Raw genomic sequence first — 18,030 nt, 5'->3', positions numbered from 1 at the left:
CCATGCCAACCTCAGACTGAGCCTTCCAATCCACCCCCACACTCTGGCCAGCAGAACAACCATATAGGGAGTGACAAGACAAAATCCGGAGATGGGGGAGGGGTGGCTTCATGACCCAGAATGGCCAGAGGAACTGCAGGATGTGCTTAATGACCTTGAGCTGGAGACTTCACTCTACTGCTCCTGCCTGGCCTCTGCAGAATCTGCGAAGCAGAGACCAGAAGGCCCTGGGGACAGAGGGCAGCCCCAGGTCACTAAGAGAATCCTGCTAAGCATGAAATCAAGCCGAAGTCCCAGTGATTCCCCACTAGGCTGGTAAGAATCAGGTCTCTTTATATCTTGTTTAAATATTTAAGGTTTTCAATTCTAAGAGAAACAGTAACAAAAACAAAATACACAACATGGGTTTACACACTAAGGAATTTCTGCAGCTGTAATGCATGTAAAAGGATAGTGGTAAGGGTATCTAACTCTTATTTCATTGTTTGTTTACTTTCTTCTGTGTGTTTCCATGACACAGATTACCTATAGATGGTCCAAGATCTGCAGGTGATTTATTGCTACTCAACTTCCAGGTATAAAGCATAGGAGTTCAGCCGAGTGCAGTGGCTCACGCCTGTAATCCCAGCACTTTAGGAGGCTGAGATGGGCAGATCACCATGGGCCAACATGGTGAAACCCTGTCTGTACTAAAAATACAAAAATTAGCCAGGTGTGGTGGCGTGCACCTGTAATCCCAGCTACTTGGAAGGCTGAGGCAAGAGAATCACTTTAAACTGGGAGGCAGAGGTTGCAGTGAGCTGAGATTGCACCATTGCACTCCAGCCTGGGTGACAGAGCTACATTCCATCTCAAATAATAATAATAATAATAATAATAATAATAAAATAAAAATAAATGAATAAATACAAGGCCGGGTGCGGTGGCTCACGCCTGTAATCCCAGGACTTTGGGAGGTCGAGGCAGGTGAATCATGAGATAAGGAGATCAAGACCATCCTGGCTAACATAGTGAAACCCCGTCTCTACTAAAAATACAAAAAAATTAGCCAAGCATGGTGTTGGGTGCCTGTAGTCCCAGCTACTCGGGAGGCTGAGGCAAGAGAATGATGTGAACCTGGGAGGCGGAGCTTGCAGTGAGCCAAGATCATGCCACTGCACTCCAGCCTGGGCAAGAGAGCAAGACTCCATCTCAAAAAAAAAAAAAAAAAAAAAAAAAAGGCACAAGAGTTCAGTGTAGTATAAACATCTCTCACCAAGGAGTCAGAAATCCAGGCACCCAGTGATGAACCAATCCTGTGGTCCTTGCCTTGGAAGGGCGGCACTAAACAGAGAATCAGCACTAGGATAGTTTGGGAGCCCCAAGGAGGGAGCCTAGGAAGGTCAGAAAAAGGCTTCTGGAGAGCCAACCCTTGAGGCAATTAATAGATTTCAGGCTCCAAGAGCTTGAGAACCCTTTACTCCCACAGATCCTTTATTCCAATTAATGTAACCTTTCCATATTTGGGAGTCTCAGATCACTTTCCATGGCTTGTGAGGGTGGGGGATAATTCCCTTCTAATTTATAAGGGGGGAAATCAGAGAGTAGTTAAAGAAGGATCCAAGGTTTTGCCCTTCAAATTTAAGAATAACCACAAGGTGCCCAACTAAGAACAGACATGTGAATACACAGCAAAAGGAAAGACTGGATAGCCTCTGCCCTTGGGGAACTTGTAAGTGGGAGATAAGACATGTAAATGTAAAGCCAAAAGTAATTGTATAATTTTTGTGCAAACAATTCACCTCACCAGCTATTTATCCAGGACTTGCTATCTGCAAGGCATTCTTTTATGTGAGGCACATGAGAAGGGGTGGAGTTAGAACACAGGTAAATATACTCCCAGCCCTTAGGAACTCATGATTTAACTGGCTCCTGTAAGGGGCTGGAGGAACAGTCCGTGGAATGTAATACCTGGCCTTGTGAAGATGGGGTAGCAGTACAGGAGTGGATGAGAGTCTTGCTGGAAAAGAGAATTTAATAGAATTAATTCATCTGGGAAAGATGCCTAGAGGAGGTGGACAGTGTGTGATGCTGGAAAATAGAAGAGACAGAGAAAGGGATGAAGAAAGCAAAAATAAGCAAAACCTTTTCACATATAGACTTGCCTTTCAGACCCCACTCAAAAGTCACCTCTTCCACGAAGCCTTCCCAGGCAGAATTAGACACTTAGCTCTCCAGGCCCTCAAACTACCCCATTACAGAACATACCTCACTGTTGCACAGTTGGCCCCCTGTCTCTGTGGGTTCTGCATCCGTAAATTCAACCAACTGCAAATCGAAAATATTTGGGAAAAAAAATTCATCTGTACTGAACATGTACAGACTTTTTTCTTGTCATTATTCCCTAAACAATATAGTATAACAACTATTTACATAGCATTTACAGTGTATTAGGTATTATAAGTAATCCAGAGATGATTTAAAGTATACAGGCCTATGGATGTAGGTTATATGCAAATACTATGCCATTTTATATCAGGGACTTGAGCATCTTCAGATATTGGTATCTATCGCTTCTCAGTCTTTTGGCTAAGACCAAATGTAGTTTCTGTTCTTATCAGATATTGGTATCTGCAGGCACTCCTGGAACCAATCCCCCCGCGGGATATGGGATACGGAGAGACAACTGTACTTGTTTCCATATCTGCTTATATCAACCAGAGGACATTGTACAGTACCAGAACCCAATAGGTCTTTGACTATAAAGGGGCTGAGTACTGTATTCATGGTGGAATGCCTCCCTTTATTTTTACTTACTTTTTATTTTTACTTTTTACTATTTTAATCAAGTATAACTTACAGACAAAAATGCACAAATCTTAAATCTACAGACCAATAAATTTTTACATATATTTACACCTGTGTAACTACCACCTAGATCAAGCTTCAGAATGCTTCCAGCATCCCAGGCACTGGGGGCTACCTCATTGTGGCAGGGTCATTGTTACTGTGGCTAGTGGAGCTGAGCCAGCAAGGTGCTGTAGTTGAGGAACGCCATTTAGGGAAATTATGGAAGGATTTCAGGTGTTTGGGCTAGAGAAGCAAAATCACTAGGGCAAGGTCATTTTGGGTGTGAAGGACTTACATGACAGAGCAATTAGATTTGTTCTGTGTGGGGCCGTGGGGAGCAGTTACAGGGCGAAGCATTTCAATTTTGCCTAAGACCCTCTCTACAACCAGAGCTCATCCACACTGCAAGCAGAGCCCCTGGGAATATGCAAGGTCCCCAGCACTAGAGGTGTCAGTCAAGAACAGGACTGGCAAGCATTCAAAGGTAGTTATGGGGAGGGGATAGGGGACTCAATTGGAGGCTATTCCTTCCAACTCTGAGCGTCTATGGTTCCTGGAGTTCTGTGATAGTGGCAGAGAAGACTCAGTCAAAAACTTGTGGTTATGATTTGTTTGGTGTTTTTTTTTCCCCCAGAGGGTAGCTTTTTAGTTTATTACAATTACTGTGCAGGCCCCCCATCATCACTATCGAATAAGTACTTGTCATTACCCACAGAGTGATGAGCCAGAGGGACCCTGGGACTCCCCCTTCTCTGGGGCTCACTGTCCAAGAAGGGATAGGGCAGATGCAGGGGTGCGGCTATGAGATGGGACCAGTACCTGCAAGAGAAATTGGTTGCCCCACCTCATGCCAAGTTGTCTTGGGGACACCCGCCCACATACCTCCTCAGTCTTTTCAGCACTGGTCCCCCTGGTGGGCCAGTGGACATGATGTCATGGCTCCTGTCATTACTAGAACACCTGGGCAGAGGGGACACCACAGGGCCTTACTGTTCTGCCTCTAGGGGCCAGATCCTGGCTCCCTTAGGAGCGGGAACACACAGAACCCACCAGCCAGCCAGAGGCCACCTAATGAAGGGACAGCCTAGGTCAGCTGCAGGCTCCTCGAAGGACACCCAGTCTAGAGAATAATCAACCCCTACTCACTGCCAGGGATTTATCCATCGAAGAAAGAATTTTCCCCAGACCTCTTTTTAAATTTTTTTTTCCAGGAGATTATTTCAGAATTCCTCCCGGGGTTCCTCCAGGACGCGGCCCTTCCCTCTCTGCCCTCCTCCAACTAGTTAGGAGAGAGACAGAGTCAGCACAGACCAGCGTCATCCTCCTCCTTCCCGCACCTGGCCAGGTGGAGAGGAGGGCCTCATCTCAGGCCCTTCCAGGGAGCTTAGTGTGAGGAAGATGTTGAGTTTCTAGGGTTCTCCTTCTAAAGGGCAATGTGATTAACCTCTTGGGGTTCTAATGAAAGCCATGCACGCACGAATACTCTCCCAAGAAGAAACATATGTACAACAAGATTTTGCCTTCTGTTCTGGGGGAAAGGGGGGTGCCGTTAGACCCTCGAAGTCCATCTGTGAAGCGCCTAGGTTTAAAGGTCCGGGTTTCCTCCACTGCCACAGCCCGGGTGCGGCGAGAGGGCCCCTAGCCTTATCCGGAGATACAGGATGTCTCGGGCTCTCCATCTGCCGGGCTCTAAAATGGGCGCTCGGGCCCCTCGGTCCCTGGGGGCTGCATCCGGAGGCTGGTGGGACTGGTCGAGGGAGAGCGGGCGGGGGGCAGCGCGGCTGCCGGTTGGTCTCCGCAGCCGGGGGAGGGCGAGCTTGTGCGCTTGGGTAGGAGGGGGAGGCCGGCGCCTGGCACCGCACGGGGAAGGCGCGGGAGCGGACGCACTGCCCACCCGCCGCAGAGGCGCCCCCGCCGCCGCCCGGGCCCGAGGGCGGGGCCCCTCGCTGGGGCGGCCCCTCCCCGCCCCTCCCTCCCCGCCGCGGGCCTCCCCAGCCCGGCCGGCCCTCCCGCGGGCGGCACTCGGGCACCGGGCTCGCCGGGACCAGATCCGCGAGCCCGCCAGCCTGCGCCATGGGCTGCGACGGCCGCGTGTCGGGGCTGCTCCGCCGCAACCTGCAGCCCACGCTCACCTACTGGAGCGTCTTCTTCAGCTTCGGCCTGTGCATCGCCTTCCTGGGGCCCACGCTGCTGGACCTGCGCTGCCAGACGCACAGCTCGCTGCCCCAGATCTCCTGGGTCTTCTTCTCGCAGCAGCTCTGCCTCCTGCTGGGCAGCGCCCTCGGGGGCGTCTTCAAGAGGACGTGAGTGCCGCGCCCGTGCGCCCCCGCCCCGCGGCCCCCGGCACCCACCCTCGCCGGGCCGACCCTTCCCTCCCGCCCCGCGACCCGGCCTCTGCCCCAGCCCCGTGGGGCTGCCCGTCGCCCCCGCCTCCCGGCCGCGACCACCCCTCCCAGCTCCGCCTTGGCCGAAGAGCTGCCTCCCTCCCTCCCTCCCCCGCAGCTCTCCCTGGAAAACTCTCTCCAGAGACTGAAGGTGACTTCTGGCTTATTTATTTGTTATCACTCATCCCTGTGAGAGGATAAAACCAGTTCCCACCTGCTTCCCCCACCCACCGCCCCGTGGGGAGAGGAGTGATGGAGTTTGCAGAGGTGGGGAGGGTGCCCCTCTTACACAGCTCCTCTGGGGTTTGTCAGTAGCCCCGGCTGCCGGGGGCGGGATTGGCAGTGAGGTGGAAGGACCGTGGGAGGGCCAGCTCTGTGGCGGTGCAGGGTGCTGGAGGTGGCCTGCGGCTTGACTGATTCTCAGGGCCAGGCTCCACTGTAGGCAGCTCCACATCAGCTAACACAGGCTGTCCCTTCCCCCGGGTAGCCACGGGGTTTAGTGGGTTCTGTGTAGCCCTCCTCCTGAGGCAGCCAGAACATGGTTCCTGCATTGGTCCCCGAGACACACAGGACCTCACCGTTAAGGCCAGGTTGGGAGGGGCAGGACACTTTACCCATAGCTTAGTAAGGTGACTCTCCAGCCCTGGTGCCAAGGTTCCCCTCCACTCCCCACCCACCTTATCCTACTCCTGCTCGGCCTCTGCCCCAGGACAGGGCTCTGGACTCTCCCTGGCACCACCCCCAGAAATCCCCCTTTGACACCATTGCAGAGCCTTATTCTCTCGCCTTAAATTGGGCAGGGCCACCTCCGGGGGCCCTTGTGGAAAGAGCCAGATTCACTCTCCCAGTGCAGCATGGAAAACAGAGACCCATAATAGAATAGGGAATAGATGACTTGCAAGCCAGAGGCTGCTGCTTGATTTCCCCAGTCCCGGCTCCTGGCTGAGTGGTTTCCTAGATCCCATGGACTCAGTCGAGCAAGCAGCCGGCCTGGAGACAAAACCACAGTTGGGCTATCCCAGAGAAACCTCTGGAGGGGCCGTTCTGGGCTGTGGTCATGCCCTTTGGCTCACGCCTAGAGGTGTTCATGAGGGCAGGTGTTTCCATCCACCTTGCTTCCAGAGCTGGTGGAGGGAGCACAGGTGTCAGTACAGATGGACCCCACTTTAAGCCTTAAAAACATGACCAATTTTGGAAGTGATTATCCTCATTTTCCCCAAATCCTCTTGTAAACCAAATTATTCTCCTCTTAAAAAGCAAGTCTCCTTGTGTACACCAGTGTTTTGTGGGTGTGGTACAGGATTGGAATATACAGAAGATTCAGAAAATCTTAAGAACAAGCTCAAGATTCATTCTGCCTAGAGGTTTAATTAGAAACAAAGTATCTGTGGCTAGCAGAGGTTTTTCGGTTTTAAGTACTTTGACTTACAAAAGCTCCTTTACCTGGAACTTTTAAAGAACATATGTAGTGCAAAGAACACGGAGGGGAAGGAGGATGATTTGAAATGACAGGTTGGCAGGGCAGGGTTCGTGAAGCCAGCAGAGATGCACACCCACCCAGCTGGGCCATCTCTTCCTGGGTAGTTTTGTGTCTCCCTCAGCACTGCTTACCCAACAGGGGGCTCTGAACAGGCAGCAGAGAGAACCCTGCAGCAGGAACTGGCTCACAGAAGAGAAAAAAAATCATGGTAACAATGATAACTAACTTTATTCTGCACTTAACTGTGTGCCAGGCACTATTCATAGTACTTCACATGTATCAGCCCATTTAATCTTCACAACCACCTTGCAAAGTAGTACTGTTATCTCCATTTTATGCATAAGGAAGTGGAGGCACAGAGAGGTTAAGAAACTTGGCCCACATCACATGGTTGTTAAGAAGAGGCCTAGCCAGAATTTGAACCCAGGTGTTGTCTCTAAGACAGATACTTAGGCAATGCCTCTTGCTTTGTGAGTCATCAGTATAAACTCTGCAGATCAGGCACAGGTTTGGGATGAGTAGCCCTAAGGATGCTCATGGGCTGGGTATTCCTGAGCTCTGACAACTTCTGGGAATGTAATGATGACCCTCTGGGGCTTCCTGCTGGGATCTTTGGGGGGTGGGGTAGATCCTATCAGTGGTTGAGGTTTAAAATCTGAACCTCAGTCCTCCTACCCCCAAGACAAAATGCCATGAAGAACTCCTTCCTTTGGTTAAGAGCAAAGCAGATATACAGTGGAAACAGAGGGATGTCCAGGGGTGGCCTTGAGTGTAGGCGACAATCTCCCACTACCTTGCTGACTCTGGGCAGTTCTCATCACAGTCTCCCATCCCCCCAGACAGGAGCTCCACCAGCCCTGCAACAAAGCTTTGAAGCTGGATTCCATGGGACCATTTCTCAGTTAAAATGCAATACCCCTGCAAGCAAGTGCTTTGCAGCTTAAGTGATTACCAGCTAACACTCTCACTTGGTTTATACTTGTGAGTGGGGGATTGCTTTAACAAATCTGTGAGAGCCAGCTGTTGCGGGGGAGTGGGAGAAAGTTTAGGATGACACATGGGAGAGGAGAGTTGGGGGCAGTGTCTTTCTCGTGGGTTCCTAGTCAGGTCCTGCCTACTGCTGGGCCTAGACTGAGGGTGCAGGCAGAATGGGGCCTCCATAGGGATGTGCTTTGGGAGGACTACGTGTGGAAAGTGGAGAGCCTTGGCTATTGGAGTGGGTGCAGGGGAAGACTTGAGCTCAGGGCAGCACCAGCTTGCTCACTCTCTCAGAGAAAAACAAAAAGCCACCTGGTTGGCAAGGGTGTGTAGGTATGTGCTTTGTCAGGCAGGAAAGGGGAAGGGGTATTTAGATTAAAGGTTAGGATTTTTCCTGGTTTCTTGGGGACCAGTCTAACCGCCCTAGGCAGTTGGGAGACCCCTTTATCTCGGAGGCATCAGCGTAAGTAAACAACTTTCAGTGCTTCCCCAGGCTTCTCCCAGCCTCACCTTGGCCTTTCCCCTGTCCATGCTCTCTTAACAGAGGGTTCGTCAGAGGATCTGTTGAGTTCTTCCTCTCTTTGCCCTATTCACTTTCTCTTTTCCTCCCTTTTTTCCCCCTCAAATTCCTTCTAATCTGCAAGTCCTACCCTGCCCCAGACCTAGCTATGACTCCCTCCTGGCTATTGCACCAAACCCTCTCTTCCATACACCAGTTGCCCAGGCCACCCCCAGACGTGCTGGCCCCCTCCCGTCCCTGGAACACAGGACAAAACAACTTCTCCCCTTGAGCTGGGCTCTGGTTGGTCTCCCATCCAGAAAGCCTCTGCCTCTCCCTCCAGCACCTTGTCTACCAATCAGCATGCAACAAACCTGTGCCAAAAGCCTACTGAGCATCCAGTACCAGACATTGTCTTTATTTTAAAAATCAGTCTAAACATGGGGCTATCATAGGGTCCCAACTCCCAGGTATGATCCCCAAAGAACTGAAAATGTATGTCCACACACTAAACCTGTACGTGGATGTTCATAGCAGCATTATTCATCCCAGTCAAAAAGTAGAAACAAAGCAAATGTCCATTAGCGGATGGATGGACAAACAAAAACGTGGTCTATCCAGCCAGGTGTGGTGGTGGATGCCTTGTTGTTCCAGCTACCTGAGAGGCTGAGGTGGGACGCTCGCATGAGCCCAGGAGTTCAAAGACAACCTGGGCAGCATAGTGAGACTCCAGTGTCAAAACAAAACAAAACAAAAATGTGGTGGATTGGCCCAGCGCGTTGGCTCACTCCTATGATCCCAGCACTTTGGGAGGCTGAGGCGGGTAGATCACCTGAGGTCAGGAGTCCAAGACCAGCCTGGCCAACATGGTGAAACCCCGTCTCTACTTAAAAAAAACAAAAACAAAAATTAGCTAGGCATAGTGGTGCGTGCCTGTAATCCCAGCTACTCGCGAGGCTGAGGTAGGAGAATCACTTGAACCCAGGAGGCGGAGGTTGCAGTTAGCCGAGATTGTGCCATTGCACTCCAGCCTGGGTGACAAGAGCGAAACTCTGTCTCAAAAAAAGAAAAAAAAAAAAGTGGTGTATCCATGCAACGGAATATCACTCAGCCATAAAAAGGAATGAGATACTGACACATGCTATACCATGGATGATCTGGAAAACACTACGCTAAGTGAAAGAAGACAGACACAAGAGATCACATATTGTATCATTTTATTTATGTAAAAGTTCAGAATAAGGAAATCTGCAGATACAGAAGGTAAATTAGTAGTTGCCTAGGGCTAAGGGTAAGGTGTGGAGATGAATGGGGAGTGACTACTAATGAATATAATATTTCTTTTTTATTTTTATTTTTTGAGACATAGTCTTGTTCTTTTGCCCAAGCTGAAGTGAGGTGGCGCGATCTCGGCTCGCTGCAAACTCCGCCTCCCGGGTTCAAGCAATTCTCATGCCTCAGGCCTCCCTAGAAGCTGAGATTACAGGCATGCACTGCCACACCCAGCTAATTTTTGTATTTTTAGTGGAGACAGGTTTCACCGTGTTGGCCAGGCTGCCCTCAAACTCCTGACCTCAAGCAGTCCGCCTACCTTGGCCTCCCAAAGTGCTGGAATTACAGGTGTGAGCCACTGCGCCCGGCCTGGATATAAGATTTCTTTTTGGGGTGACAGAAATGCTCTAAAGGTAGATTGTAGTGATGGTTTTACAACTCCAAATAGTCTAAAAACCATTGAATTGTACGCTTAAATATGTGAATTTTATACTATGTAATTTATATATCAATTTTTTTTAAGTTAAAAAAACCTCAAATCCAGGTTCGGTGGCTCACACCTGTAATTCCAGCACTTTGGGAGGCCAAGGTGGGAGGATCACTTGAGGGCAGGAGTTCAAGACCAGCCTGGGCAACAAAGTGAGACCTTGTCTCAAAAAAATTTTTAAATTAGCTGGGCATGGTGGTGCACACCTATAGTCCCAGCTGCTCAGGAGGCAGAAGTGGGAGGGTCACTTGAGCCTGGAGGTTGAAGCTGTCGTGAGCCATGATTGCACCACTGCACTCCCACCTGAGCAACAGAACAAGACCCTATCTCAAAAACCAAAACAAAAATCTCAAAACTTATATCACCCATTAATTCACTCATTCAACAAATACCTCTTGAGCCAGATCCTGTTTTAAGGGTGAATACAATAGACAAAGTAAAAGTCACTGCACTCTTGGAGCCCACACTCTGGAGAACTTTACATTGTGAAATGAAGGAAATCAAGCAGGGTAGCATGGAGAGTGGCACATTTTGGGGGCTACTTAGCTAGGTGATCAAGGAAGCCCTTTCTGGGGAGATGATATTAAAGCTGACTCTTGCATGACAGGAGAGAGCCAGGCATGCAAAGAATTGAGGGAGAGGTGTTCCAAGTGAACAGACTGCAAGTTCAAGCTCAACCAACATCTAACGAGCACACCCTGTGTGCCCAGCACCACGGTGGGCCCCAGGGGATGCCATCATGCACAAGTTGCAGCTCCCAACCTCAGAGTCTAACGGGGTGGTCCTGCCGTGGCTTGGAATCTCCCCAAAGACCAGTTTGTCTGCCCCTCCCTTTGGATCTCTCCAGCTTTAACATGGGGCCCTTAACAACTGAGGTGTCAGTGTGAAGGCTGGGGTGACCAAGTTAGAGGGGGGCCTTTTTACCCCGGCCTTGCCCTCAGTCTCAGCTGCCCCTTCCCCATCAGCCTGGCCTGAGATAGAGTCACCAGCCTGTCCTAGCTCCCAGGGGGTCCTTTGTCTCCTGGTTTCTTGTCCCAGGTCCCCAAACCATCTCCTTCTGGGCTGCTGCCCCTTTGGGGTGGTTAGGGGCTAGGGACACTTCCATCTGTGACTCTTCCACAGTTCTGCTCTCTGCCCCTCTCCCCTGGTCCTTCGAGGAAGGAGATCTTCCAGGCTGGGAGGGGAGAGGTGGGAGGAAGATGTCCTAAGCATCCCTGCTGGGCAGAGGGATCACCTGGGACAAACATGTGAAGAGAATGGCAATGCCATCAGGCCCTACCCAGGGTGGCATGGGGGCTGGGCCTCAGCAGCATTCTTCCCCACCCCTGGGGTGGCAGGCAGGAATGGGCTGCCTGGCATCTTACTGCTCGGGCCCTTCCCCTGTTTTGGAGCCAGCTATTCCCTCCTCTTTTCACAGAACCAGGAAGGCAAGAACAGGTGCCCAAGGCAGAGCAAGGTCAAAGTGATCATGTGTGCCCTGTGAGTAAGGCAGAGCATGGGGCTGAAGGGGGCGGCAGCAGGTCAAGGTCACCCAGCAAGAGGGGCTGGGCAGGCAGCTCCAGCAGAGCCACAGCTCACCTGGGGGAGAACTCTAGCTCCCTCCTCTTCCCTCTCCCACTTAGACCTTCTGTGTGGAGCCATTAATAAGTAACTTGGTCATTTCTGAGACTTCCTGAAGTAGGTTTTCCAGACTGTCCAGGCTATTTCTTGGGTCTCTCTGGGCCTTGGGGAAAGTGAGGCTCTTTCTCTAATTGGCCTGAATTAACCTGTGAGCCCAGGACCAGGGGAGGGAAGACCAATGCCACTCTGCCACTCTGCTGGCTTTGCCTGGGTTGGGAGCCAAGACTTTGGATCCTGGCTCAGTTCTACTCCTCTCTTTTCCCCTATCTGGGCCTCAGTTTCCTGATCTGTAAAATGAGGGACAGGACTCATGTCATTGCTGCCACCTTAGCTGGGACGCTGCCCAGGGTGGGGAGTGAGTGGGGCAGGGGACAAGGAGTAGGAGCAGGGGTACCTCCCTCCAACAGTTCCTGGACCAGCCTTCGAGGGTCACCCCAAAGGGCATTGCAGCAGGAATAGGGGCAGGCCTGGGAGGGTAGAATCTGGGAGCTGGCGCTGGTCTCTGTACCCTGCCAGCTCAGTGCAGTTCTCTAGGCCCAACATTGTTCTTTGGGGAAGCCAGGGCCAGCAGGGAGGCAGTGAGCACCTGGGACGGGTGGCAGGTGGCCAGGGGAAAATCCCAGAGAGTGAGCAAAGGAGGATGAAATGTCACGTCACATGGACTCCTTGTGGCAGCCTCAACCTCATGCAGAGCTTGTTATCCCCATTTTACAGCGGAGGAAACTGAGGCTCAGAGGGGCTAAGCATAAGTGGCTTGCCCAAGCCACATCACTGGGAAGTGGCTGAGGTGGACTTAGAACCTAGTATTCTGATTCCAGATCGCACTCCATCCTGGATGCCAAAACTATTTTGACATGGTTATTCCATAATTTTTAATGATGCACATTCCTAGAAGGGGCTATTGACCAAGCCATTTAAAACAGGCAATAAATGTATTTCAGTCTGGCTCTGGGATGTGTCTGGGACTTCCTTTTCCTTGGCAACAGCATATCATTCTAAAGAAATTTGTTCAGGCTGATGTTTGGAATGTCCAGGCACAGCCCTGTGGAAGCAACTGGGGAGGGTGGGCAGCCTGGGATCTACAGACAAGATTTCCTGTGATACAGATGTCCCCATTTATTGGGAACAGGTCTCCATCGCCCTAACCTCCAGGCCTATCATACTAAAATCACAGCCCAGGGAGATGCAGGGAGGGGATTTCCCAGGCGTGGTTCTCTCCAGCCTCCCTTTTCCGTCTTTTCTCTCTTTATCCCTCCCTCCTACCTGTGGCTGAGCCTGGGACAAACCATACCCCCAATGGGCACCTAGTGTCCTTCTCAAGAATGACAAGTGAGAGGAGACAGAGAGCAGTGAACAGGACAGAGATGAGACCTGGACAGGGCTTCCTGACCCCTTCCAGCCCTTACTGACCCCTTCTCCTTTTCCCGATCCCCACTGTACACCGGGCACCTTCCTGGCAACCCGTCCCTACATGATTCTTTCTCTGCCTCTATCTCTGTCACCCTTATCAGATAAACTAGCAAAACCCCCACATCGGCCTCCCAGCAGTGCCCAGTCCCTTCTACCAGGCCATCCCATGTGGGCTGGCAAGACAAGCATTCCCCAAGCACTGTGCAGGTCACTAGCCACATCCAGGAACCTGGGTTGAGCGTCTCTGCAGAGCCGAACATGGGGCCAGGCATGGCTTCCACAATGAACAGGCAGAGGCAGATGCCTGGGGAAGGTGGTGGAGCCAGCAGTGATGCTCGCAAGCATGTGGATCTCTGCTAACCCCCGCAGAGGGGTGTTAGAGGCGCATGTTCTAGAGACTGCAGCTGCTCTCCAGTGCTTCCTAGCCCTGCCATTCAACGCTCTGCAGAATCTGGCCTCCTATTCTTGGCTGGCACTCCCCTCTCCAGCCTGGTTGGGTCCGTGGCTCCTTCCTCTCCCCTCCTGCATTTGCAGGAGGTTCTGAGTGGAGCCATTAGCGAGTAACTCGGTCACATATCCATACACATGTACTCACATGTGCACGCACATACACTCCTCCCTGGAAAAGCAGCATAGCATAGGGACTATCAAACCAGAAGACCTTGGTTAGAGTTCAGGCTCTGTCTGCTGCTATCTTAGCTTTTCTCAGCCCGAGTTTACTCACGGGTCAAATGGGCACAACGACAAAGCCTGCCTCATAGCCTTGTCATATGCACCAAATGACAAACATTAGCAGTTGTCAGCAGACCATAGTAGCACTCGCTATTATCCTGGTTTCCTTTCCCATACCTCTGCGCAGCCCCTGCCCTTGTCAGTTTACTGATCCCAGGTCCCGTTCCCCTCAGGACTCTGCTGCAGGATGGATGGATGACTTCACTTTCCTGCAGGATTGAAAGGCAATAATGATAATGAGCTAGTTCTTCAAGAGAGTTTTTGCACTTGCCTTGGGGCATCCCTGCTTACCGCAAAGTGGTGAGTGAGGTGGTGGAAATGTCATGTCCTGGTACCTGTGTCAGTGGGAGGACCTCTGGCTATCCCTGAAGTCAGGCCACCCAGGAGGCTGCCTAGTCTGTCTTGTCCGGGGAAAGAGAGAGAACTATGATGAGCAGCCTGCTGTTTCATCAGCCCATGGTGTGTGTTAGCATTGCCTCCCCATGACGCACTCTCCCTCCATCTCCTTCTAACAGCTGGCCTTGAGGTTGGTCCCCCTCCCCTCCCCCATGAGTTCTGATCTGGGAACACGCTGGGGTCATGACTGTCATGATCGGTAATCTCCCCAGCAGATCAGCCTGGAAACAAGAAAGGAGAAAATAACGAACTGCTGTATCAGCAGAGCCGTTCTGATAGAGGATTTAATCAAAGATGGGGCAAGACGAGATGGCTGAGGGCCAAGGCCAAGAGCCAAGGGGGTCAGGGGCAGAAGATCTGGGAAGACAGCCTGAGGGATCGCTGGGGCCCTCCCCTTTTTTTTCAGTGTGAAACTCAGAGAGGCCTTTCCCCCTCCCCTCTCTCAGCTCCCACCTTTCCAGGTCCAGCAGCCACACTGGAGGCTGATGGGGCGGGGGGCTCTCTCCCTTTTCATAATCTGAGAAAGTTCCTCTACAACCTCCAGAACCTTCCTGCTGCCCAGTCTCTCCTCTCTGACATTAGACTTTCAGACTGGTCTCAGAAAATACAAGTCTTTATCCTTTCTCTGAGATTCTGGTTATTGGGCAGAGTGTCTGAAAAAAGACCTTGACAGAGCCTTAGACACTCCACCCATTCATTCATTCATTCACTGGTAGGGTAGCAGGCCCTCCCCCTGCCTGCTGTGGGCTTTTCTATTATCTGAAGAAGGGGAAGATCAACATGGTCACCTTTCAGTGTGTATGGCCACAGTGCCTCCTTTCCCCACTTCTGCACATTTGCCAGGCACAGAGCCTGCGACCTCTGCCTGCTACAGGGGTCACCAAATCACCTCAATACCTGGGCTGTGGGCGCTGGTGTGGGCGGCTCAGGCCGGGTGCCTGTGAAGCAATGGCTGCCTCACCATTCCTGTGTGGGGAGGGAACAGGGCAGCCAGCACCAATTCCTGGGCAGGAGGAAATGCCCAGCTCTGGGACTTCTGGGCTCAGGTTCCATCTGGGTCCCACCTGCGGTTGCATGTCTATGATACATGGCTCTTGAGATGCTCAAAACAGGTTCCCTGAAAAGGGTAGGAAATATTTTTGCATTTAATTGCTTTTAAGTAAACAATTTAGGGTTTAAGGAAATAACACGCAATTGTTTGTAAGTAGAATACTAGTGGCTAGGCTTTGTGAAGTGCCCTGCAGCCACCTTGTGAGGTAGATTGTTATCTGAGCAGACTTTGACAACTTGCCCACAGCTAATAAGTGAGCAGCTCCTTCCTCAGCTCTCTTCCTTTTCTACCAGAGGGGGAGAAATGTCTTGGCTGCCCAGACCACCCAGTGAATGGAGGAGAAGGGGGAGGGGATGCTTCCAGCCCCCTCCCCTGACATCACCCTTCCCTCCTGCAGCCTGGCCCAGTCACTATGGGCCCTGTTCACCTCCTCTCTGGCCATCTCCCTGGTGTTTGCCGTCATCCCCTTCTGCCGCGACGTGAAGGTGCTGGCCTTAGTCATGGCGCTGGCGGGCTTGGCCATGGGCTGCATCGACACCGTGGCCAACATGCAGCTGGTGAGGATGTACCAGAAGGACTCGGCCGTCTTCCTCCAGGTAAGCCCGGCCAGCAGGCACAGGGCTGGGAGCTGGGGAGGGCATGGGAGCTCCCTAGGCCCCCTCAGTCTCTCCCAGCCTCCTCCCCCAGGGGGCCACTTACCAGCTGGGTTAGTAAGTTCTGGACTCGGTTTTCCCATCTCTAAAGCAGAGCAGTGACCCCTGCCCTCACTGCAGGGTGTCCCAGGGAAAGAAAGCTCTTTGCGAACTGGAAAGGGGGTATGACTCAGGGCTTGCCTCCCCTCTCCTTCCCCTCCTTCCCTCTCTCTCCTTTCTTCTTCTTTCTCCCCCCGGGATTCAGTCAGCCCTTCCCTTTTTGTGCCCAGGATTCAGCCAGCCCTTCCCCATTTGTGCCCCCTTCCCTTTAGGGTGTTAGCTAGTGGATGCTAACATGGGGATCAGTCCCAGCTGGGGATTAACAGAGATGGGGAGGGAATTGGGCACTGTCACCTGAGTCATCCCAGGCTGGCAGGGTGGTTGAGAAAGGAGTGTCACTCCTCACCTCCCCTTACCTCTCCTGCTTCCTACCCCCAGTGGTCCCCATTCCGGGGCTGGGCGCAGAGGGTGGGGTTGGTGGAGGGGGCTCAGTGTGGGTACTCTGGGCTGGAGGCCAGGCCACCGCTTCCCCGGGCTGAAGACTGAGCCACACCCCCACCCGCCACCTCTCCTCTGTCCCCAGGTGCTCCATTTCTTCGTGGGCTTTGGTGCTCTGCTGAGTCCCCTTATTGCTGACCCTTTCCTGTCTGAGGCCAACTGCTTGCCTGCCAATAGCACAGCCAACACCACCTCCCGAGGCCACCTGTTCCACGTCTCCAGGGTGCTGGGCCAGCACCATGTAGATGCCAAGCCTTGGTCCAACCAGACGCTCCCGGGGCTGACTCCAAAGGACGGGTCAGGGACCCGAGTGTCCTATGCCTTCTGGATCATGGCCCTCATCAATGTGAGTGTCCCTGGGGCGGGCCAGGTAGGGAGCTAGTGGACAGTCCACACATGCCAGTCCACCCCACACCCAGTGCAGATTCTTCAGATGCTGAGAAACGTGCTGGGGCTGAGGTGTGCATCCCAGAGGCAGGAGGATGGGAGGACAAACCCTCCCCGGGATCCCCCACACTACTCCACCATCCTTCAGCGACCTGTGATTGCAGTTCTCAAGGAAGGTAAAACAATGAGCTGAGTGCAGTGAAAATCAGGGTCAACTTTAGAATTATCTGAGGTTCTGTGGGAAACTAGTTTTTTCCTCCAAGGCCAGATGAAGTGGGCCCTGGACAGACCCTGGCAGGAAGTGGCAGGTTTTTCTCTGGGTCCCTTCATCGATGGTGGGATTCTCCTGTGCCCTGCAGTCAGGGGCTCCTGTGGAGGCTGGGAGACAGACAAGATGACCTCTGAAGGGCCCTGCCTGCGAAGGCAGCCTATGGTGGGAACAGCAAGAGATCACTTCACCCCATGACTGCGTCAGATACTGAGGCCCGCTTTGTACACCCCTGCCAAGTCAGCACTGACTCTGGCCTCTGGCTGGAAACCTCCTCTGGTGCTCTGCAAACCCAAGTTGGGATCTCCCACGTGAGCCCAGACTGGAGCCAGAGCGTCAGGTGGGGAGACCCCCTACCCCCATCCGCCTGGCTTGGGGAGGACTGTCAGGAACACCAGCGCATCCCTGGCTCCTGGGCTGGGGGTGGGGAGCATTCTAGTGGCCACTGTCTTGGCTGTGGGATGGAGGCACCATGCTGCTTGTCATGGTGGCTTAGAGCCTCTCTTTGCAGTGGGTGGACTTATCAGCTCTCCTGGGGCAGGTGGGCTGGACTCAGGCACTAGAGCAGCTGCCCAGCTGCTGCTGAGCCTCAGAATATGCCACACACATAGCACTGAAAGGAGCCTTTGAGACCACCATTCCAGCGAGCAGCAGGGCAGGGGTGGGGGAGTCATGCCATCACCAGCTCAAAGCCCTGACAAGGGACTGATAGGAGGCTGAGCCCGGCTGGAAGCCCTGACCCTCAGCATAGACCATCTACCTGCTGCCCCCTCATCACCGGTCCTTTTCCTTCCTTTCCTTTGTAGATTTCCTTTCCCTGGCCCGAATCTCCTCTGCGGGCTCTCATAAATGCACCCTCTCCGTCTGCTCCTTCCCTTTTCGGCCCATGCCCATCCATTGTTTTGGAAAGAATGCGGCTTTGGGCCTGTTCCTTCCAGGAGGGACCTGCGAAGGGAAGGAGCAGTGTCAGTAGAACCTCTAGGCTGAGACTCCCAGACCAGGAAGCCGGAAGGTCCGGCTTAAGCCCAAGGTTTGTTCTCTCTTGCC

At 52.5% G+C, this 18,030-nt stretch overlaps 1 protein-coding gene and 1 pseudogene across 1 annotated transcript in view; both read left to right on the top strand.

Moving 5' to 3' along the window:
- The first annotated feature begins 2,548 nt into the window (after window positions 1-2,548).
- LOC112130856 (U2 spliceosomal RNA) lies at window positions 2,549-2,638 on the top strand (annotated as a pseudogene).
- Window positions 2,639-4,872: 2,234 nt separating this feature from the next.
- The window catches only part of MFSD4A (major facilitator superfamily domain containing 4A), a 34,090-nt gene continuing 20,932 nt past the window's right edge, over window positions 4,873-18,030 (top strand). Inside the window, 3 exon segments of the mRNA NM_001131772.1 lie at window positions 4,873-5,132; window positions 15,536-15,734; window positions 16,414-16,674. Coding sequence (NP_001125244.1) covers window positions 4,903-5,132; window positions 15,536-15,734; window positions 16,414-16,674 — 690 coding nt within the window. The 5' untranslated portion in view covers window positions 4,873-4,902.

This window comes from Pongo abelii, chromosome 1 (assembly GCF_028885655.2).
Source record: "Pongo abelii isolate AG06213 chromosome 1, NHGRI_mPonAbe1-v2.0_pri, whole genome shotgun sequence".
Taxonomy (NCBI): Eukaryota; Metazoa; Chordata; class Mammalia; order Primates; family Hominidae; genus Pongo; species Pongo abelii.
The sequence above is the reverse complement of the archived record's forward strand: the minus strand, read 5'-3'. Positions and strand labels throughout refer to the sequence as shown.